Source organism: Prionailurus viverrinus, chromosome D4 (assembly GCF_022837055.1).
Source record: "Prionailurus viverrinus isolate Anna chromosome D4, UM_Priviv_1.0, whole genome shotgun sequence".
In the NCBI taxonomy this organism is placed as follows: domain Eukaryota; kingdom Metazoa; phylum Chordata; class Mammalia; order Carnivora; family Felidae; genus Prionailurus; species Prionailurus viverrinus.
In genome coordinates this window covers 42,452,049-42,476,305 of record NC_062573.1, presented here as the reverse complement: position 1 = coordinate 42,476,305, position 24,257 = coordinate 42,452,049, and the positions used below count along the sequence as shown (strand labels likewise).

At 42.0% G+C, this 24,257-nt stretch overlaps 2 protein-coding genes across 13 annotated transcripts in view; one reads left to right on the top strand and one right to left on the bottom strand.

Moving 5' to 3' along the window:
• FOCAD (focadhesin) overlaps positions 1 to 11,778 on the top strand; it is a 313,853-nt gene extending 302,075 nt beyond the window's left edge. For 7 of the 8 annotated variants that reach the window (XM_047828975.1, XM_047828979.1, XM_047828978.1 and 4 more), the window contains 4 exons: positions 6,720 to 6,971; positions 8,999 to 9,074; positions 9,816 to 9,870; positions 11,382 to 11,778. In XM_047828975.1, the coding sequence (XP_047684931.1) occupies positions 6,720 to 6,971; positions 8,999 to 9,074; positions 9,816 to 9,870; positions 11,382 to 11,418 (420 nt within the window). In that variant the 3' untranslated portion in view covers positions 11,419 to 11,778. The remainder of the gene's footprint in view (positions 1 to 6,719; positions 6,972 to 8,998; positions 9,075 to 9,815; positions 9,871 to 11,381) is intronic. The other variant, XM_047828982.1, reaches the window with a different exon arrangement.
• HACD4 (3-hydroxyacyl-CoA dehydratase 4) overlaps positions 1 to 24,257 on the bottom strand; it is a 76,402-nt gene that overhangs the window by 21,229 nt on the left and 30,916 nt on the right. For 2 of the 5 annotated variants that reach the window (XR_007146087.1, XM_047828986.1), the window contains exon 6: positions 20,568 to 20,693. Coding sequence is in view for 4 of the 5 variants with exons in the window: in XM_047828986.1 (XP_047684942.1) it covers positions 20,568 to 20,693 (126 nt within the window). In the remaining variant the exon portion in view is untranslated. The other 3 variants (XM_047828985.1, XM_047828984.1, XM_047828983.1) reach the window with 3 other exon arrangements.

Below are 24,257 nucleotides of genomic sequence, written 5' to 3'. Positions count from 1 at the left end.
TGGCTCAGAGCCTGGAGCCTGTTTCCGATTCTGTGTCTCTCTCTCTGCCCCTCGCCCGTTCATGCTCTGTCTCTCTCTGTCCCAAAAAATAAATAAACGTTGGAAAAAAAAAAAAATTAAATCACAAGTCGGAGGAGGCCCTTGTTCTCACCATGTCTGTGAGTGTTTAGTCTCAACTCTAGATGGATGGATCCTAGACAGATGGTTTGGAATGCTTGTGGAGATATATAGTCTGAGAAAATGGCAGAATAGGAGGACCCTAAGCTCACCTTATCCCACGGACACTGGAGAACACTCACATCAGTGTCGATAGTCCGGGAAATGACCCAAAGGCTGACAGAACAAACTCCTCAACTAAATCTAGAGAAGAGGCCACGCTGAAGAGGGAAGGAAGGGCAGAGACAGGGGTGGGGGCCTAAACAGACCATAGGTGTGGAGGGAGCCCACGTGGGGAAGACGAACCCCTGTAACATTTGGCTTTGAAAACTAGAGGGGGCTGATCTCGTGAGTTTAGAGGGGGCTAATTTTGTGAGTTCTTCCAACCAGCAGGACTTAAAGTTTGGGACTTTAAAAATCAGCAGGTGGGGGGCGCCTGGGTGGCTTGGTCGGTTAAGTGTCCGACTTCGGCTCAGGTCATGATCTCGCGGTCCGTGAGTTTGAGCCCCGCGTCGGGCTCTGTGCTGACCGCTCAGGGCCTGGAGCCTGTTTCGGATTCTGTGTCTCCCTCTCTCTCTGCCCCTCCCCTGTTCATGCTCTGTCTCTCTCTGTCTCAAAAATAAATAAACGTTAAAAAAAATTAAAAAAAAAAAAGAAAAAGAAAAATCAGCAGGTGGGGTTCTGGGAGAGCCTGGCCGCTCAGAGGAAACCGAGTCCCTGCCCTTAAGGAGACAGCACAACAAACGGCCTCTGGAGGTACCGCATAGAGGCAGCAATTTGAAAACTGCTTGGGGCATAAGGGAAGGAGAGTTATTTACTCCTCTCAGTGCATGTCCGTGTCCGGAGGGGTAGTGTCCACGGGGTGACTCCTCCAGGAACGAAGGAGCGGTAGACACCATCTCCTTCCCCAGCGTGAACACAGCGCCACCTGTAGGAACCAGTTTGGCACCCGCATTCCCTGTCTAACTTGCTTACGCTGAGCCCGCCCCTGCCGCCCCAGGCTTCGTGGATCAGCTCCGACCCGCCCCACCCCCCCCCCCCCCCCCCCCCCACCAGCTGGGCTTGCTCCAGTTCCAGTGCTGCGGATCCCCTTCCCCAGACCTGCTCAAACTTTGCCGACCCACGCTTTGCGGGGCCTTGGCAGCGGTGGCGGCGGCAGGTACCCTCCCGTGGAAGCCGGGCACGCACTTTGCTGAAACTGGGTGGCCCGCCCACCCGCTCTTTGCAGCTCTGCACGGGCTGGCCCCGTGGTGGCGGTAGGTCTCCTTTCACAGCAAACCTGAGCGCATTTGGGTCCAACTGCATGCCCTACCCCTGAACGCTTTGCAGACCGTGCCCGTCCACTGTGGCCCCAGATGCGGTGGCATGTCCCCTCACCCTGGCGCACAGGTCTTGGGGGGACTTTGCGCATCGCCCTCCCGAGCCCGTTGCAGATCCACCTCCTCCAGTAAGCTCTTGGCCAGAACCCACTCAAAACGAAGCCACCCGCCTGGAAGTGTGCAAGCGGCCCTGACAGGGAGCAGCGCCACTCCAAAGCGACTCCTGCCTTGGAGAGAGAGCGAGAAAGATAGCCACACATGCCAGTCAGCTTGTTGCCCCACCTATGGGCTGGGGGCCGACGACTGGTCTGATTGCTGGCCCTGCGCGTCGACCAAAGAAGCTTCTCCGGGGACGGACGACACAGGGAAAGTGCTCTGCAGTTTCCCTGCATCTCTGGCAAATGCCTAGTCTGATTCAACTGAAGCCCAAAGCAGCACGGGACTGGCCCACAGACACTACAGGGACCAAACGCTGCCAGTGACAGGCAAAGAGACCCACCGAAGACGACTGGACTGAAGGAAAAAGCAGTCAAGGGACAACAGCAGGGTGCACACAACACACATAGGAGACACCTCGGAAGCACCAGGTTCCGGTAAATGGGGAAAACTGCCCTGCGGAGTGCACAGGACCTCTTCTTCATAAGGCCACTACTTTCTTTTTTTTTTTTTTTACTTTTTTTTTTTCAACGTTTATTTATTTTTGGGACAGAGAGAGACAGAGCATGAACAGGGGAGGGGCAGAGAGAGAGGGAGACACAGAATCGGAAACAGGCTCCAGGCTCTGAGCCATCAGCCCAGAGCCCGACGCGGGGCTCGAACTCACGGACCGCGAGATCGTGACCTGGCTGAAGTCGGACGCTTAACCGACTGCGCCACCCAGGCGCCCCAAGGCCACTACTTTCAAGAGCAGGAGACATCGCCGACTTTCCTAACATACAGAAACAGACACAGAGAGTTAGACAAAATGAGGAGACTGAAGAATGCGTCTCAACTGAAAGAATAAGACAGAACCACAGCAAGAGTCCTAAGTGAAACAGATAAATATGCCAGATAGAGAATTTAAAGTAATGATTATACTCACTTGGCCTTTAAAGAAGAGTGGACATCAGTGACACCCTTTTTTAAAAAAATTGTTTTTAATGTTTATTTATTATTATCGAGAGACACAGAACATGGGCAGGGGAAAGGTAGAGAGAGGGGGAGACACAGAATCTGAAGCAGGCTCCAGGCTCTGAGCTGTCAGCACAGAGCCTGATGTGGGTCTCGAACTCACAAACTGTGAGATCATGACCTGAGCCGAAGTCGGCCGCTTAACCGACTGAGCCACCCAGGCGCCCCAGTGACACCCTTAATAAAGAGATAAAGAAGAACCAATCACAGATGATGAACATGATAAATGAAATTAAAAATACACTGGATGGAATAAATAGCAGACTAGAGAGGCAGTAGAAGAATGAATCCACAACCTGGAGGACAGAGTAATGGAAAGCAATCAAGCCGAGCAGGAGAGAAGAAAAAAATTAGGCAAAATGGGAACAGACTTCGGGAACTCAGTGACTCCATCAAGTGTAATAACTTTTGCATTATAGGGATCCCAGAAGAAGAGAGAAAAGGGGGAAGAAACTTTATTTGAAGAAATAATAGCTGGGGCACCTGGGTGGCTCAGTCGGTTGAGCATCCGACTTCAGCTCAAGTCATGATCTCACAGTTTGTGGGTTCAAGCCTCACATCGGGCTCGGTGCTAACAGTCCAGAGTCTGCTTCAGATTCTGTGTCTCCCTCTCTCTCTGCCCCTCCCTCCCCTGCTCATGCACTGTCTCTCTCTCTCAAAAATAAATAAACATTAAAAAAAATTTGTTTTTAAATAGCTGAAATCTTTGCGAATCTGGAGAAGGAAACAGAAATTCAGATACAGGAAGCACAAAGAGCTCCCAACAAAATCAATCCAAGGAGGTCCACACCAAGACACAAAGTAATCAAAATGCAAAAGGTGGCGATTAAGAGAGAATTTTAAAAGCAGCAAGGGAAAAGAAGACAATTATGTGCAAAAGAAACCCCAGAAGGCTATCAGCAGATTTTTCAGTAGAAACTTTGCATATCCCTGATACACATAGATATAAAAATTCTCAACAAAATATTAGCAAACTGAATCCAACAATACATTAAAAAAATCATTCACCACAGTCAAGTGGGATTCATTCCTGTGATGGAAGGGTGGTTCAGTATTTGCAAATCAAACAACATGGTACAAGACGTCAATAAGAGAAAGGATAAAAACCTTATGATCCTTTCAATAGATGCCTAAAAGCATTTGGCAAAATACAACATCCATTCATGATTAAAAAAAAAAAAAAAAACTCAACAAAATGGATTTAGAGTGAAATGGGTTCAGAGGGAACATACCTTGACATAAGAAAGCCACATATAAAAAACCCACAGCTAACATCATACTCAGTGGGGAAAAACTGAGAGCCACAGCAGTCAGCAAAAAAATAAAAGGCATCCAGATCAGTAAGGAAGAAGTCAAACTTTCACATTTTGTAGATGACATGATACTGTATATACAATACCCAAAAGACTCCATCCAAAAACTGCTAGAACTGGTAAGTGAAATCAGTAAAGTTGCAGGATGCAAAATCAATACAAAAACCTGTTACACTTTTATACACTGATAATGAAGCAGAAGAAAGAGAAATTAAGAAACAATCCCATTTGCAATTGCACCAATGATAATAAAATACCTAGGAATAAACTTAACCAAGGAACTGAAAGACTTGTAATCTGAAAACTATAAAACATTGATGAAAAAAATGAAAATGATAAAAAGAAATGGAAAGACAGTCCATGTGCATGGATTGTAAGAACAAATATTTTTTAAATGTCCATACTACCCAAAGCAATCTACAGATTTAATGCAATCCCTCTCAAAATACCAACAGCATTTTTCACAGAACTAGAACAATCCTAAAATTTTTATGGAACCACAAAAGATATCACAGAGATATCACAATTTCAGACTTCAAGTTACATTACAACTTGTTCTATAATTATAGAACAGTATGGTATTGGCACAAAAACAGACACATAGATCAATGGAATGGAACAGACAGCCCAGAAATAAACCCACAATTATATGGCCAGTCAATCTTCAACAAAGGAGGCAAGAATATGCAATGGGAAAAAGTGTCGTCAACAAACGGTATTGGGAAAACTGGACAACAATATGCAAAAGAATGAAACTGGTCTGCTTTCTTATACCATACACAAAAATAAACTCAAAATGGATTGAGGACCTAAATGTGAGACCTGAAACCATTAAAATCCTACAAGAGAGGCAGGCAGTAATTTCTCTCATAGTAGCCATAGCAACATCTTTCTAGATATGTCTCCTGAGGCAAGGGAAACAAAAGCAAAAATAAACTATTGGGACTACATCAAAATAAAAACTTCTGCACAGCAAAGGAAACAATTAACAAAAACTAATCGTCAACCTACTTAATGGGAGAAGATATCTATAAATGACCTAGCCCACAAGAGGTTAGTATCCGAAATATATAAAGAACTTCTACAGCTCAACATCAAAAACTCCCAAACAATCCAATTAAAAAATGGACAGAAAACATAAAAGAGACATTTCTCCAAAGAAGACATCCGGATGGCCAATGGACCCATAAAAAGATTCTCAGTATCAGTCATCATCAGAGAGATGAAAATCAAACCCACAAGGTGATATCACCTCATTCCTGTCAGAATGGCTGAAATCAAAACCTCCAAAAACAACAGATGTTGGTGAAGATACGGAGAATCCTTTCACTGTTGATGGGAATGCACACTGGTGCAGCCACTGTGGAAGATGGTGTGGAGGTTTCTCAAAAAATTAAAAATAGAACTGCCCTATGATCCAGTAATCACAATCACATCACTGGGTATTTACCCAAAGAATACAAAAATACTAATTTAAAGCGATATAAGTGCTCCTGTGTTCACTGAGGCATTATTTGCAATAGCCAAAGTATGGAAGCAGCCCACATGTTCATCAGTAGATGAATGGATAAAGAAGGTGTGGTGTGTGTGTGTGTGTGTGTGTGTGTGTATGTGTACATATATATGTATACATATACACATAAATATATACACATACATATGCACATACATACATACACACACACACAATGGAATATTATTCAGCCATAAGAAAAAATGAAATCTTGCCATTTGCAACAACATGGATGGATCTAGAGAGTACAGGGCTAAGCAAAATAAGCCAGTCAGAGAAAGACAAACACCATATGATTTCACTCATATGTGGAATTTAAGAAACAAAACAAAGCAGGGGCGGGAAAGAAGCAACCAAAAAAACCAGACTCTTAACTATAGACAGCAAACACATGGTTACCAGAGGGGAGATGGGCCGGGGAATGGGTGAAATAGGTGTATGGGATTCAAGAGTACACTTAGCTTGAAAAGCACCGAGTAACACACGGAAGTGTTGAGTCCCTATATTGCACACCTGAAACTAATAGAACACTGAATGTTAACTACCCTGGAAGTAAAATTGAAAAGAAAACAAACAAACAAACCTTGGGATTATAGATGTAGGTCAGGATCGAGAGTTTGGGGAGTGTATTTCATTTCATGCCTGCTAATACTCAAACATACGTTTTAAAAAATGCCTAATGATTTGTTGTGACTCCCGCCAAGAATGCTTGTTTTTATTTTGTCTTAATGCTTATATTTTCAGCATTCATGGAACAAAATCAAGTGTTTGCCACTCAAATATTTAAATATCGAGAGCAGAAAAATAAAATACATGTGGAGAGTCATTTGTTGTTCAAAATAGAATCAGACTATACGTTTTTCTAAAACTCAGTTGGGGCTACGTAACAATAAATCTAAATATCCCTTTCCGTATCCCTCCTAATGAATTCTTTAGTCTCTTTGGAAGCCCCAAAACAGAGGAGTGTCTGGATCTCAATATGATGAGGAATTAAATAACGTTCCCCTGCATTATTAGAGCAATAATAATGAAACTGTTTGTCTTAAAAAAGAGGATCCCTAAAACCTTCCAAAGTCCTAGAATGTCTGTTTGTTAAGTGTGGAAATGGAGTTTGCCGTTCAGTCTGGTTCCTCTTCTGCGGTAAAGGGGAAGGTAACACTGCGTCGTGATAGGGGCTGTGTATGTGTACATGTGTTACTTTAAATTGTTAAAACGTGTGACCTAACCTTGTGTCTATTTCCTTTGTAGGCTTTGGACTTCTTGTTGCTGATATTTGCAATCGCAGTGGTTGCATGGGCAGACCACGCGGCCCCTCTCCTCCTTGGCCTTAGTGCCAGTTGGTTGCCATGGCATCGGGAAAATGGCCCAGCTGGGTCAGCTTCGAGCTTCCTTGGCAGGAGTCCAATGCACAGGGTCACTCTGCAGGAGACTCTCACTCTCCTTCCCAGTAGCATGCCTATTCTGCTGCAGAAAGAGCCATGGAAGGAACAGACCCAGAAGGTGAGGTTCGCAGCCGCCCGCCCTGATGGCCATTTTCTCTTTAGCAATTTCTACAGTAGAACTGAGGTTGGGAGTTCAAGTGAAATGGGCATCACACCACGGGTTTTCATACTCCGCCTCAGAGAGTGAGGCTAACTGCTGGCTAAAAACAGCCACAAAGACAAGAGCAATAACTTGCTTACAGTTGGAGGTGAGGCAGAAAGAGGAGCTTATACTTGCCTTCCGTTATTAAAGGCACATGTGTTCTTGATCCTGGGGGTGACGGGATGAGTAAGTCCCTGAGCGTTCAGAATGTCAGAGGGAGGACAGACGGGAAGGCAAGTTCAAGGCTGCAAGATTGCATAAGGAGAATACAGTGGTGGTGGATAATGGAGGGAATGACCAACCGTGCCTGGGGGTTGGGTCGGGGAAACGGGAATCTGGAGTGTCCGTGTTCTTGTAGCGTATTTAAGGTTCCTCATAGCTCATGCCATCCTACAGCCACATCCCAGGGGCCCGTCATGCTCCTGGCCTGTGCTAGGTGACATGGGGAAATTTGAAAAGGTCATCACCCTTGCCCCCAGGAAAATCAGACTGTAGGAAGCACCATTTGGTTTTTAATGTCGAGTTACCCCCGGCTCTTAGCCGTCGTGCGGAGCATCTGAAAATACCGTGCTTCCTGTGCTTCTCATGAAATGGCTCTGAACTGCCTTTAATACAGTTGATTGAAAGATTCTTCTTTGAATCCCATTTAATGAAAACTGGATTTCTGTGAAGTTGAAAGCTTAAAGCCAACTTTCTGTAGCTTACTGTTAAACAGCTGAACGTTAGTCTTTAAAAATATTTCTGAACTACGGACCCACAGGTTAGCCGTGCGCAACTCCGCTGAGCATCTCAATTAAAATGCCTTTGTTTTCTTAAGCATTAGTATTACCCCAAATGTTATGTTTTCCATTTAATTTTAAATCAAAACAAATTTTTAAGTGTGGAATCCCCTCATGTTTTTTCTGGCCCAGGACACCATCATCACTTTGGACTACAATGTAGACATCTTGCATCTATTATGTATGTGTAGTGCTTGATTTATTTACTTACCAGTAGGATATTAAAAAACAAAATTGAGAAGAAGAAGGAGAAAAAAAATTAATTTAATTAAAGCAGAGAATTAGGAATCTTTTCTTTCGGTTTTACTCTTTCTTCAAACCAGTTTCTATGTCCAGAGCTAAAATACCCGGTACCCGTGACTAATGTATGTGTTTTTCATGAGTCAAGATTGACAACGTTCAGTCATTAATGAAATTACTTTGTATCTAATTCAAAACCAATTTTGTCTTTACCCTGGGAAATCAGTCAAACTCATGAGTAGTCTGAGTTTCTACCTCATTTGCAGGATTTATTTGCAGTTAACACATTTGGCTCTATCTAGTAAATTATTTTATGCCTTTCTCTTGGATTTCAACATCATGTTTTGTATCGATTTGGGCACAAATTGTTCTCATCTACAGAATGTCTTACGTTAGAAACAGAGGCTTCTGTCTGATGTGTTTCCCTATTTACCACCGGCCCTACGAGTCTGGGCCTAGATGCACACGGAATCAGGCAGCATGATGCAGAGAAGGAACGTGAGGCTCTGAAGTCAGGTGCAGTTGGGTTCAAGTCTGGATTCTGCTGTTCATTGGGAGTGGACTTGGGCAAGGTTCTTAACCTCTCTGGTGCTCTCAGAGTGATGAGAGAGAAAGGTCATGGCACACAAGAGACCTCTGGACCCGTGTTCACCTCACAGTTAAAAATCTATAGTAGATCTCAGGATGTTTAGCAGGGGAAGGAGATTTGACTTTGCTGGGTCATTGGACTAAATGGTAGCTGTGTCCAACTTCTCCGTCTCTTATGCCTGGTCCCCTTCTCCTCTCCACTCCTCCGGCTCAGGTCGGTATTTACCTCAGAGCTCCTGCACTGATATGCATGTATGCAGGCCAAAGGGCCCCAACTGGTCTCTTGCTATTAGTGGGACTGTCTTCACTGATCCTGCTCTTTTCTTTTCATCCTAGTTCATTGACTGGCTCTTCAGCATCATGGAAAGCCCCAAAGAAGGCCTCTCAGCCAAATCCAGGGATCTTTTGAAAGGTATTACTTCCATACTACATGCCCAGCATAGATGAAAGCCATCCATGGTTGTCTTTGCTGCACAAACCACATCCTCGTATATATTGGTCCCTGAAAGGCTCATCTGAACTCAGTTTAGAAAAGTAATCTGGAGCTGTCGTCGTGTGGCATTTTGAATTAGAAAGTGGATTTAAAAAGAGCTCCATGCCTTTAAATTTAACTTTTATTTAAATAGCTCTTAAATGTTTTATGCTAATGGCAAAAGATCACTTTAATTAATTTTAGAAAATGCAGAAAAGAGCAACGACGAATCCAGAGTCCCATTGCCCAATGGCAATTTTGATATTTTTTCCTAAGAAGTTTTCGCCCTTTCTGCGTATGAGTGTTGTTCTAACATGTTTATAATCATAAGCAACTGAAAAATACACATAGACACTTTGAGCACACTGCCTTTTTTATTTAAAAATCATCTTTTCAAGCATTTTAACCTATTCCTGTATTGGCTTCATTAATAGTATTTACAATAGCTGCATAGTGTAGCTATGCCAAGGGAATTGAACATTTCCTACACTTTCAGGCATTTAAATAGGTTTTTGTGTTTTTTATACTTCTCTATTGAGTTGTTAAACTATGACTATAGGAACCACAAATATAGAATATCTTCATGTGAAAATTATGTATATTATTTTACTCAAATCTGAGAAGTCTTTTGGGTGTTGGTTCTGTGGCCTGAAATACTTTGTATTGTCATCTGTGTCTTAGGACTCAGGGATCTGGTCCAACCAATGGCTGCTGTTGATATGGCCTCTGACATGCTGTAAGATATTGCACTAGAAGGTCTCATCTTGGGAAAACCACCTGTTGGCCTACACTTGTGATAATTTATCTGTCCGGCCTGATAATGGTCATAGTATGACCGTCCTTTTCTCTAAGTAGGGTATAATTTCTTGGTTGCCAAACAAGTAAGAATTCCCTAATCTCTTGGTTCTGATCCTTCTCCCTACCCCCAGCATAGGCAGAGGGCATGTACAGGAAGAGGATTGTGATCAACCACAGAACTTCACTGAGAATAAGGGCAGTGGTCCGACATACGTTCACTCGATCCGTCCCTAGAGACTTGCTAGGATTTCCTCCGGTTGTTTGCCTCAAGGAGTTTAAACTCATGCTTAATGACCATGGGTCCCTAATACCATTGGTTCCTCCAAACATACACTGTTTTAGGTCATGAAGATAACAAACACCTTGATATGGATGAGGAAAATAGTTATTTGGGTCAGGGAAGAAGTACATGTTCACTTGATTATATAGTCAAGGGCTTATTAGAGTCACACACAAGAATTGTGTAACTCTGGCTTACCTACATTTCCTCACACTATTATATTTTAAATAACAGCTCAATATATTTATGTTAATATCCCCAAATAAGATCTATAATAAGCCTCATACTATTATATTTTAAATAATATCTCAATATATTTATATTAATATCCTAAAATAAGATCTATAATAAGTTACCTAGAGGAATTACATAGAACTTTCCTACTTGAAATTGATCCCTGAGGGACCCATGACAAATAAGAAAAGGTATAGACTTGTGGGTACATAGTCACATACAGATTAGTACAGTCAGGCTTGTTCCATTGAGCACATGAACCTAATAACTTCATCACAGGACCAGTATTTTATTTCTGTCTTTTACCTTTTAACTGAACATGTAATGGAAAAATCATATTCATGTAGAAAAGTGTACAAATCATAAGCAGGTTTTTTACAAAGGGAACACACCTATGTAATCATCATGAGATAAAAAAAACAACAACAAAACAGTGGCATCCCAGAAGTCAGTTTTGGTTAAATCTGCAGAATTTCCTGTTAACTGGTTCCAGAATAACAAATAACAATTAAAAAAAACCAACCTTTTCCCCAGCTTTTATTAAAGGCTTTCTACGATTAAAATTCTGCCTAAGGCTTGCTTAGTCTTAAAGATTTAGCCAAGTAAGAAAAAGCCAAGTTCTGTTCTGACACATTTTTTTATCTAAATGACCTTTTCAGGGGCACCTGGGTGGCTCAGTCAGTTAGGCCTCCGACTCTTGATATTGGCTCAGGTTGTGACCTTGAGGTTGTGAGATCGAGCTCTGCATCAGGCTCTGCACTGAGCGTGGAGCCTGCTTGGGATTCTCTCCCTCCACCCCCTCTCTCTTCCCCTCTTCTGCTCACACACGTGCCTTCTCTCAAATAAACCAACAGTTAAAAATAAATAAGCAAATGACCTTTTTGGATGCATTTCACCACATGCAACAGCACACTTCACTTTTTTTGTCCCCTTAGCCACCCTGCTGTCCTTGAGAATTCTCCCAGAGTTTAAGAAGAAAGCCGTATGGACCAGAGCGTATGGTTGGTGAAGTTCTGTGATAGCCGGCAACATCCTCAGATGGATGAGGAAAACCATAGAAATGGAAGAAGTTTTTCCAGAATTCGTGTCTGGGGTTACTGAGCCTTGACGCAGAGAGTTAAGGGTCACGACAAGGTGGAGACATAACCGACAGTTTGACTCACGCGTACCAGGAGAAGCGGGCATTGCTTCCGTACCCAGGCCAGTTGAGACTGAAACAAGAACTTGAATTTTCCTGTATTTGGCAGGAATTCAACCTGAAGATTTACTCTGTGCAAATTGGACATCATCCTCTCCCCCGTAAATTCTAGTAAAATAATCCTGTGAATGTTGTGCCTGTGACTTCTTTGTTTTAAGGCATGGGGAAGCTTTTGCTAGCAAAACCAAACTTATAGTGGTGACAGTGACATCACCATCGATTTCCCTCGAAGTCTCTGGAGGATATTCGTTGACTTCAAGTTTTCTTATTGAGAAAACAGTCTTGCCGCCTATCAATAATAAGCCTGGTGCGTGTGGAACATTAGCTAACTCAGATTCGTTAGTGGTGGCTATAATTTTCTTATGCTTGGGTCTCTTGAATGCAGTCTGAAAGTTACCGAATCCAAAAAAGCTCCGGCCAAAGAAGAAAACAGGGGCTCATAAACCAAGAAGTTCTAGAGCAGATCCAATCAGGTTCAGTCAGCTGCGCCCGGTGAGGCAAACAATGCCATTAGGGCGCGTGATCACTCCAAATAGTTGTTAAGACGGCTGCCCGCAACCACAAAGGGAAGGAAAGGTGTCCTTGCCCGTAGGTATGACAGGAGCAGCATGGAGAGGACTCTGGTTGGGCTTGGATCACATGTGAGTCCCCGAACAACATGGACGTGGGACGTGGGGTACCCTAATCTACCAGGCCTGGGTCACACCTAAACTGGGTTTCCTCCAGGAGAAAGATGAGGGAATGCTGGATAGAAATCTTTTTGAGGGGCGTCTCAGTCAATTGGGCCTCCGACTCTTGATTTCAGCTCAGGTCATGATCTTAACAGTTCGTGGGATCAGGGCCTATGTTGGTTGGACTCTACACTGATAGCACAGAGCCTGCTTGGGATTCTCTCTCTCTCTCTCTCTCTGCCCCTCCCCCACGTGTGTGTGTGCTCTCTCTCCACCCCCAAAGAAATAAACATTTTAAAAATATATCTTTTTGAAAGAACAATGTTTTTTATAAGTACAAATCTCTACCTTAATTAAGCAGGGTGGCTGGTGGCCTAATGACAAATAAATGAAGTTACGCGACAATGTCCTCGAGGGCTTGAGAATCAGGCAGCATTTCCATTGTGATCTGCTTGCTAATTTTTCCTTCATGCGGGCATTAATCAAAGCCACCTTTAACCAATCATATGTATGTTCTGATGGATACATACGTGGGATCACTGGGGATGAACGTTGTGCCCCCCAGAGTGATAATATACCTTTGTGTGTACCATGCCATATCAGTGCCCGGTTCTTTACAAGCACTGGGGAACTTTTAGTCTTCCTGTTTGACATACTGTGCATTCATGCCGTCACCCAACCTCCCTCCCGCTCAGGTTAAAAATAACTCCACGAGTTTAGTTTCCAAATACATGGATTTGTGATTGCAGGTTCCGGATATCTGTGGTTCACTTCGTAATTCACGTTCTTCTTTCTTTTTGCCGAACCTCAATAAGGCGCCGAGATGCTTTCAGAAAAGGGGAAGGCGAGACGGGCCCTCGGGTAGTATTCACCTGCGTTGCCAATATTTCGTGTTTACTATTTCCTTAGAGGCTGGGCTGGAGGGAAATGAATTTGAGGGCAGAAGCTGAAAGTTTTATGTGAGAAGCTAGCTTCTCTTGCCTTCCCACTGCATACACTTTCTTATACTTCCTACCAGAGACTGAAATTCATCTGTTAGGTGCCATACTGTAAGTTCACTAGAACCTCTACTTGTATGATCTTATTTCACTCCTACAACAATAGTGTGAAGAGGCATTTCTATTTTAAATGAAAAAATACATCGAATGAGAGGCAGAGCTATATATAGATCAGCAGGGCCCTAAAACCCCAGATCTAGTGCTCATTCTACCGTATCAGGGCATCAGCATCCACTTTAAGATGAAAACTCCTGGGGCGCCTGGGTGGCTCCGTCGGTCGGGGCGTCTGACTCTTGATTTCAGCTCAGGTCATGATCTCGCGGTCTGTGAGCTCGAGCCCCGCGTCGGGCTCTGTGCTGTCAGCTCAGAGCCTGGAGCCTGCTTCGGATTCTGTGTCTCCCTCTCTCTCTCTCTGCCCCTTCCCCGCTCATGCTCTGTTTCTCTCTCAAAAATAAAGCATTAAAAAAAAATTTTTTTAAAAGATGAAAACTCCTACCAAGGATTGAATCTCGTTCATGCTTAATATCGATTGCTGTAATCAGAGAAACGAAATAACCCTTAAGCACAGGGAATACGGTCAATACTGAAATAATGGTGACAGATGGTAACCACACTCAACGGGAGTGCACGTTGGGTAATGTATGGAAGGGTCAAACATCGATATTGTACACCTGAAACTAATACAACATTGTCTACAAAAAAAAAAAAAAAAAAAAGGATACTACCTCATGTTGATAGGCTGCTGGAATTGGGAAGTTAGGAGTTGTAAAGGAATGGGTCTTTGTGGGCTAAGGGACTTTGAATTCCTGGGCCAGCTTGCAAACGTGGGTGGCAGTCAAGAACAGCGAGAGGAAGTGGACACTGAGCGTGTCTGCATTTCCGCCCTGAATCGGCAGGCAGACCTTGCTGGTGCGGGAGGAGAGGGAAGGAAGAATCAACCCGGTCTTCTAAATCCAGGCTGCCCTTTTGATCTCAAACTTTGTCCCCTGCTCGGGCCCTTGGGGAACAGAAGAGTACAAAATGGGAGAAATAAAATAAATCTGTATCCGTTCTTCCCTCGCCACCCCACTCCACCCCCGTTTTGTTTTCAGCAGTCTTGAGCTGCAGATTTGTGGGATTTTCCGATTCACGGTACCCTCTGAAGGGTCTAAGATATAAGATTCTACATTTGAAAATCTGAAGGTTCTAAAATCTCAAGATCTAAGGCCACTGGAATGAGCACACTCTTTTTGTTGGTCACCTGTGTGACCTCGGGTCAGAAGGAGGCTATTCCCTCAGGATGGCTCGCGTTGTTCTCTAGAAATCAGAAGTCTCTGCCTTCTCAGACCAGATGTTCCAAACTATATACAAAAGGAAATATTCCAAGTTATCGTCTGTTGGGTTTCGAAATCACCAGTTGCCAAGACAAATAGCATGTTGGAATATCCTAACAAATTAATGTGTGGGGTGAAAGCTTTATTATGTGTCTCAGAAGTATCCAAACACTCTCTTGATTTGAAAAGTGTGCATTCCAAGCAGATGTTGGCATCCATGCAAGTGCCTAAAATTATCTTTTTTTATTTGTAATGTAATGACTCCATGGTAACTAACTACAGGGTTCTTAACCTTTTTTGAAGTTGACTGCCCGAATTTCTACTACATGGTTTCAACCAAAGATAACGATATTGTGATTATAGTAAGACTTTGTTAGGAACTCCGCTGCTATCTCGAAGTAACTCGGTAACTCTGAAAATAAGCCGTTTTAAACTTTCGGTAAACATTTTTGTAAATTGCTGTTTTAGAAGGGAAGTCGGATCATTTGGTTTGGACGTTGTGGCCTTCGCTAAAGCCAGAGTTGTAGGCTAGGTGTCTGGTGAGTCCGTATCTCCACCCCACAAGCCCATTCCTGGCTGCAGGCATTTCAGATGGGACCCGGGGACGGAACGGGGCTGCAATAATTCACATCCTTCCTCCTCCCATTGGAGAAAACACCTCACGGCGTCATCTTCATGTGTAAATGTGTATCATCGTCGCGTTGGTCCTGGATGAGGTAATGTGTTTTTGTATTTTCTCAAAGGAAATACTTAATTCTGATCCTGGAAACACTAAGGTCTCATTTTTTTTTTCTGAATGTATGATAGATAAGATATAGTAATTACGAAGTTGTGAATATGCATGTAACTTGTTAAAGATCATTTGATTCTTGTCAAACATAAGGGACGTATGAAATAATTTCCAGCTAAATTATTGGATATGAAACTAAGAGTGACAGTGATGATTCCCTGACTTTGGTTTTACTTCTTGAATACAAGGAGTAACTTCCCTCACAAAGTAGTTGTAAGGATCAAATACAAAAATATGCGTTATAAATTCTCAGATGTAATAGAATGTTACCACTTTTATAGGTTTCACTAAAATAGCTCTAATGCTTGACCATATGTGCACTGGGACTTGGGAAGATCATAGAAATTTAACAAATTGTTCTCCTTAAAACATTCTAAAAGCAAGTAGCCCATGAAGAAAGGGTACTAACGTAAATTTTAAAAAACTTCATGTGTCTTCTAAACATGAAGTGTTGGGACGAATCAAATATAATTGAAACATCACCTAATTGATACATTTCTTAAAATGTCTCTTTCTGGATGTATTGGTAGCAATCTATAAAGTCAGAGCTGCACAATTATGAGTACTATGTGGCACCATATAAGGTCCTGGGGGACAAAGTAAGACAGGACATTCCTGCCTTCATGGAACTTAGATTCAGCAAATGTAAATCAGCGAACCATCTTGTAAGTTTAAAGCATCCAGGAAAGCATGTGACAAATTTCCTACTTCTGTATGGCTGCTTATATTTTAAAAAGGTTTAATTTACCATACTTCATGTGTTGGCCAGGGCAGGAAACGAACTCAGGGGCATTCGGTTGGTAAACATTGGAGCTGGATTTCAAATCCTACCCACCGCTCTTACTTCCAGGCCACATTCTCACTGGATCCCGTGGCTCAGCTGAATACCACAAAACACGTGGTAGGCACCTACGTTTGATGAATCAAGACATGTTCTTACTAATTGATTTTCAGATGGGATTGACAGTTCCCCTTTCTAAGATGAGATTTTTCAACTCTAGCCACCCTTACCAGAGATAAATGAATTCCCGGGTAGCACCTTTAAACATAAATGAATGTCATCATCTTGGTTCTAAAAACAGAACTACGTGGCATGGTGGCTTTTATTGAAGTTCTTATTAGCGGTTTTCTGTCCAAAGCTGAAATACTTTGGACTCAAACTCTAGTGTGCCAGAGGGGCATCTGAGGAGCCTGGCAAAATGCAGGTTCCTGGCTCCCAGGGGCACCCTGGAATCTGCCTTCTAGGTGGTTCCCTGGTTAGTTCTGGGACTGTTGCTCCCTGAAACATACTCTGAAAAGGTACCCTGGTAAAAAGGGCCATATCAAAGTTAGCGCAGCAATTAGGCCCAGAAATAGAAAGTAAAAGTTACCCGAACAAAGGAAAAACAATGTAATGTTTACAAAGCAAAAATAAAGGAGAGGACGATGTTGGGGGAAGGGGAGATAATTTTTAGCACATTTTAATTTTAAATCACGTTAATACTTTAGCACAATAAAATGTGACTGTTTTCTTTGCATATAAACATAAGATTCTTTGCAGAAACATTTTGGATATTAATGTTATAGCTACATCTTTCGAAAGAAATGCAAATTCTTTCGAACTTTGCTTGCTCAAGGTAGGCAGAATAAGCTATATACTAAAACAAAAGGGTTAACTTCTTTTAGGGACTTCAGGAAGATGCGGTTTATTCTTCAGTGACAAATGTGTTTGCAGGAAGCCTGATAAAGGTTTTATAATTTTAGGCCTACAGTGTGCAAGGCACCCCACATTGTTTCTTCAACGAATGTAGACGCGTTTGCGGCAACTAAGAATCAACTCCTTTTACTAACAATCTGTTTATTGAAGAAAAACGTCAGACAAGGGTAAGAGTGTTGAAAACTGAAGAAAAGAAAATGCATTAATACTGAATGGATATGTTTGGAAGAAGTGTTACTGCTTTTCATGCACTACTTTGATAAAGGAAAGGCCCAGGGACTTTGATGATATGACAGCGTGTACGTGATGTTTTTCAGGCAGACTTCTGCTCAGTGATGAAGTAAGCTCTGCAGCGTTTTCGTTCAGAGCAGTTTTATCCCCCACCCCCTCCGGAGGTCCCGGTGCTGTTGATTACTTTACTACACCTTAGCTGGGGTTACTTGGAACTTGAGGCACTGGAACTTGGCATTGAAAACTCCAAAGAAAGGTCATCTTAAAAGTTATGTGTTATGCTTTTAAAATATCTAATAGTTTCCTATTTCATCTGTATGTATTAGATTTGGGAAACTGAGCATTTGACAACACTGAACAAAGTGAAATAGAGATTTGATGGACACACATTAAAATAGCCAAAGAAATCAACTTTGCATTCTGGGTCATATCCAATTAACTAGGTAGGTGTTTACTGGCTGGGTTTCTTAACGTGGCGAAGGAAAAATTACATCCTTATTTTTACTAATCTCTAACGAAATTTAATATTTCTCTCAATTATGGATACAGGCAACCAACCACAAGAACAACTGTGACTGGGTCACCAAAGGAGTCATGGATTTTGGTTTCAACTGTTGCAGACCTGAAATTGTCAATCCATAATTCTAAATTTCCTTGTGTTTCTTTTCAGTCTTCTATTTTAAGAAGTACGCAGATTCTTAAGGTCATTTGGTTTAGAAATTAAAGTATTATTTAATAACAAAATGTAGTTTCTCTTATCGTTACAACTCTGCTCTTCAGTGATTCTAGATGTAAATAGTATTTCAGCGATCTTAATTGAGAGGAAGCTAGACTGAATCACCCAAAGTTTGCAGAGAAATTCTGTTCTCTTCCTACGCTAGAGCTTTCAGTAAATTTTTTAAAATAAGCAACATTAGAAACAAAATCTAGATTTTTAAAAGGATCATTTTTATACTTATTTTGAGATTCCAAATAGGATACTAAATTTGTAAAGATAGCAATTATCTTTATTAACGCTCAACTTTTTAAACGTTGTATTTAGTGGAAATGAGATGACCAATTTTTTTGTAACTACATTTTTACTACCTGGTTTTTATGTCACAAAATGTTTAGTTCCCTTTTTCTATGGTTACTGGATCAGAAGATTCTAGAATTCTTTCAAGAAAAGTGAATGATATACCAGTGTTACAGAGATGATGCTATTAGTCAATTATTCACAAATATTTTAGATCTTCAAAAGAAAAGTTTTTAAAACTCTAAGTGATGACATAGTAATTAGCAATAATAATTCAGTAATCTGAAACATCACTAGTTCTTAGTTGCCTTGTTTCCTTCAAAATTATTATTATAGTTTTGTACCTTTTATGTCCCTATAAGGTATGGATATGGCCTCATTTTTTTTTTTCAGGAAAGAAATATGGGGCATTATTTGTATATTTATCAAAGATCTATTCTGTTTCATCAGGGTCCTCTTTTAAGGATCGAAGTCCAAGTACCTTGTGTAATATTAGTGAACATTCTTCCAGGGTTTGGAACACGTGTCATTTCCTAAGCGTGTCTAATGTGTAAAATGGTGTGAACCGAGGTGATGGCGGGGCATCTGTCTGTACAGTGTTTTCCTAGACAACTGCAAAACATATTTCACATCGTTGCCCTCCTGCAGACTTGCTATTTGGGAACTCCGAAGTGAAAAGAAATGGAGAGAGACGTAAACAGATGCAATTCCGGCTAACACCTTTGGTTTCTCAATTCAACGAAGTCTATCCCAGTCCCTCTCCTATGTCTCGTTAACCTTACAGGAAAATAATCAGGCTTCCCACGACGTAAATTTAACTTGTATAAAACCCACAGCTTTGGTGAAGTAGCTTGCACAGAATACGTGTTTTGAAAACATGCGAGGATAAGAGAGTGCCGTGATACGTCTCAAGTTTGAGGAGCGCAATCCCGTCGTGGGTTTTTTGTCAAGTACCAGGTGTTTTTCCGCCAAGGTGCCGTTTACTGCAACGCGCCACAAGCCTGGTTTTTCTCTTGTCACATCAGAGCGCCGTGCTTCACACTTTCTTCTTTTTAACGGGAAAGCCTTGGAGGACGTCTCTTCTTTCTGAGTAAAGGTGACTGTAGGTAAAATACATACCTACCATGGAGAAGGGGGGGGCAGAAGTAAGTAAGGTTTACCAAGCGTTTCCCTGGAAAGAACCGTGGTTTTAAAATACAGTCGGAGTGCTGCGTGGAGTCGAAGGACAAGACACTTGCAAGGGAGACCCAAAGAAGGAACACTTAACCCAGGGTCCAGCTCTTCTGCGGAAAGGGAAGGAAAGCATACTCTGCCGTCCCGTTCGGTTTGTGGCAAGGGATTCGTTTCTGCCTTTCCCTAGGGTAGCTCTCTCTACCACCCCGCAAGCGTCGCATCTGTCTTCTCTTTGATGCGTTGTTCTTACAGGTCTGATGATGATTACCTCCGGAAGGTAACAACTCTCTTGGGGACTGGGGAAGGTTAGAGCTGCAGAGAGTGAAACATAATCGTGGAAGTCCTCTGCCAGTTAAATTTTCTCAACTCCAAGTGTTTGTCCCACACATTTTTCTTGTGTTTTTAGCACCTACTCCCACTTGCCTGCTGGGGAAACGCTAGCACATAAAACCAAACAAACAGGAAACAAAATCGATATAAATGGGAAAACCAGAATGGCCAAGCTTGCTTCGTTTGACATCTGTGTTTTCTCTGTAGATCACTATGTCCATGGTCAAACTTTTTTTTTTTTTTAATGTTCATTCATTTTCGAGAGACAGAGCATGAGCCGGGGAGTGGCAGAGAGAGAGAGGGAGACACAGAATCCGAAGCAGGCTCCAGGCTCTGAGGTGTCAGCACAGAGCCCGACGCGGGACTCGAACTCACAAACCGTCAGATCATGACCTGAACCAAAGTCTGACGTTTGACTGAGCCACTCCGGCGCCCCTCCACGGTCAAACTTCTACATTTCCTACAACTGCAGGTATGTTACCTGCTACGGAAACTGTTCGTGTTTATACGGTGAAACAGTGATATATCTGATCTTGTGATGTCCTGCAAAAAGCACTATAGCTTCGAGGTGCTTTACTAACAAGATCTAGTCCATCATGCCGGGCTTCCTTTTCTGCCTCTCCCGTGTTTGCAGACCTCTCTGCTAAGGTAGATAGCAGCACAAACCAGAAAGCACAGGAAGAATGCAAAAACAAAAGCCACTTACCTATAAAGAGCATCATGAGATACATTTTCAGCACGTATGGGAAATAGATGGCTAAGTCGAAAGGCAGCTTCGTGGAGTATGTGCCAGATGATTCGAAATAAGGCAGCGACTGATAGATGGCAAATGCTGTTTAAAGAAGAAAGAAAGAATTGTGAGTTTCCTCTCATATTGCTACAGGGATGTGTGTGTGTGTGTGTGTGTGTGTGTGCGCGCGTGTATGGATATTTTGAATTTTATAATGACGGTTGTGACCACTGCTGAATCCCACAGCTAAAGCTACAGTTTAACAAAGAAATGTGAACGACTAAACTGGCAAGACCATGACAACGGTGCGACTTGAATTTTTTTGTTGTCGTTCATTTTACACTTGGTTATGCCCACAGAGAAATAGTTTACAATGTTTCTTAAAGTGGTATCCCCCAATACTTGTCTCCTTAGCCACTAATAGGGATGGATGGATAGGTTGATGAATCCGAAAAATGTGGCATATGGTTGCTCTCCTTGGAGTTTCAAAACGCCTGTCAGTGCAGTAGAGATTCTGAAAAGCTCTGCAACAAAGAAACTGGTGTCACTCAACATCTCCTCAGCTTAACTGGCCTTCGAATAGCTCCTCCTTCCTCCCCACCCACTAGTAGAACTTATAAAGACTTCTGAGCAACTCTGGGAGAAATGGTGGCCTAAAGAAGTTTGAGGGAGGAGGCTGGGGTCAGATAAAGAGATGGAGGTTCAGAGAGGGAGCAGATGGTGAAGTAGGAGGAGCCTGAGTTCAGCTCAACCCATGGGCACGCCAAAGTAACAGCTACATCTGCACAACTCTGAAAACGTCCTGAACACAGGACAGACCTTCCACAGCGAATTGAGAGAGAAGGCCACATGGAAAAGGGTAGGAGGGGTGGAGATGTGGTTGGAAACCAAAACCCTAGTGAGACTAACCACAAACGGAGGGGACACCACAAGCCTGGAAGCGCAAGGAAGTAAGGAACCACCACAGAGCGCCCTGGCACTGGGGGACTACCGTGAGAATGAGTCCCTATGACATGTGGCCTTGAAATCCAGTGGGGCTAATCTTTGGGAGCCTTAAAATTCAGCAGGATACAAGGTTAGAAGAAGGAAGGAAATTATAAAGCTCAGACCAGGGATGAATGAAATAGAGACTTAAAAAAAGAAAATATCAATGAAACCAAGAGCTGGTTCCTTGAAAAGATAATAAACCTTTAGCCAAGCTCCTCAAGAAAAAAGGAAACTAAACTAAAATCGGAAAACAGTAGAAACAAAAACTGACCCACAGAAATACAAAAGATTACAAGACTACTACGAAAATTTCGATGCCAACAAATTGGGCAACTTAGAAGAAAGAAATTCCTAGAAACATAACACGTTTCCAAAATTGAATCAGGAAAAAATAGAAAATCTGAATAGACCCATTATTAGAAACAACCTTGAATCGATACTTTACAAACTTCCCAAACAGAAGTCCAGGACCAACTGGATTCACAGGTGAATTTTAACAAACATTTAAAGAAGAGTTTATACCTATTCACATCAATCGATTCTAAAAAAAAATAGGAAGGGAAGCTTCCAAATACATTCTATGAGGCCAGCTTTACCTTTACATCAAAGCAAAGAGACTACCCCCTCCCACCACCCTCCCTCTAAATACAAGCCATTATCCCTAATGAACATAGATGCAAAAATCCTCAACAAATTAGCAGACCACATTCAACAATACGTGAAAAGGACCATTTACCACAATTAAGTGGGATTGACTATGGGGATGCTAGGATGGTCCAATATGTGCAGTCAATGTGATACACCATATCAACAAAAGATAAAAATCACAATCAATAGATGACGAAAAAGCACTTGACAAAACATCTGTTCATGATAAAAATGCAACAAAGTGGGTTTAGAGAAAATATTCCTCAACATAATAAAGGCTATGTATTAAAAACCCAAAGCTAAAATCATAGTGATAAACTAAGAGCTTTCCCTCTAGGATCAGGAACAAGTCAAGCTGTCCACTCTTGTCACTTTATTCAACAAAGTACTAGAAGTCCTAGCCACATCAGACAAGAAAAGGAACTAAGAGGCATCCGAATTGGAAAGGAAGACATGCACAAGACTCACTGCACAAGACATGATACTGTACATGAAAATCCTAAAGATGTCACCAAAAAAACAGAAGTAACAAACGAATTCAGGAAAGTTGCAGGTTACAAAATTAACACATGGAGATCAGCTGCGTTTCTATATACTAATAAAGTAGCAGAAAGAAAAGTTCAGAAAACAACAATCCCATTAACAGTTGCACCAAACAAAATACTTAGGAATAAGCCAAGGAGGTGAAACATCTATACTCTGAAAACTGTTAAGACACTGAAGGAAGAGACTGAAGACAACACAAACAAATGGAAAGATACACCAAGCTCGTGGACTAGAAGAATTATCATTAAAATGTCCACAGGACCCAAGGCGCCTGGGTGGCTTCGTCGGGTAAGTGTCTGACATCAGCTCAGGTCATGATCTCGCAATTTGTGAATTCGGGTCCTGCATCAGGCTTGCACTGACGGTACAGAGCCTGCTTGGGATTCTCTCCCTCCCGCTTACTCTCTCTTTCTAAAAATAAATAAACATTAAAAAAAAAAAGTACATACTACCTAAAGCAAACTACAGATTCAGTATAATCCCTATCAAAATACCAATAGCATTTTTCATGGAACTAGAATAAATCATCCTAGAGTTTATATGAAACCACAGAAGACCTTGAATAGCCAAAGCAAGCTTGAGAAAGAACACAGCTGGGGGTATCACAACTGCATATTCCAAGGTATACAACAAACCCGATATGATCAAAACAGTACTAGCACAAAAATAGACACAAAAATTAATGGAAGAGGGTAGAGAGCCAATAAACAAACCATGCTTATATGGTCAATCTATGACAAAGGAGGCAAGAATTTACAATGGGAAAAAGGCAGTCACTTCAATACATGATGCTGGGAAAGCTGAACAGCCACATTCAAAAGAATGAAACTGGACCCCTTATTGTAGACAAGAATAAACTCGAAATGGATAAAAGACCTAAATGTGAAACCTGAAACCACGAAACTCCTAGAAGAAAACATAGGCATTATACTCTTGGATATTTCCCTTAGGAACATATTTAGGGGTAGGTCTCCTCAGACAAGGACAACAAAAGCAAAATTGGGACTACACCAAAATGAAATTTTGCACAGTGAAAGGAACCATTCACAAAACAGAAAGGCACCCTACTGAATGGGAGAATGCAAGGTATGTATCTTACATGGCATTAATATCCAAAATACATGAAGAACTTCTGCAACTCAACACCAAAAACACAATGCAATGCAAAAACATGAAGACATGAACATACATTTCTCCAGAGAAGACATACAGATGCTCAGCATCACTAATCATCACAGAAATGCAAGTCAAAATCATGAGATATCACCTCCCACCTCCCAGGATGGCTAGTACAAAAAGAAAAAGAAAAAAGAAAAGAAATAACAAGTGTTGGCAAGGCTGTAGAGAAAGGGGAACCCTCTTACACTGTTACTAGGAATATGAACAGGTGCAGCCAGTGTGGAAAATAGTATGGAGGTCTCTCAAAAATTAAATATAGGAGCACTGTACTATCCAGTAATTCCACTTGTTGGTCTACCCACCAAC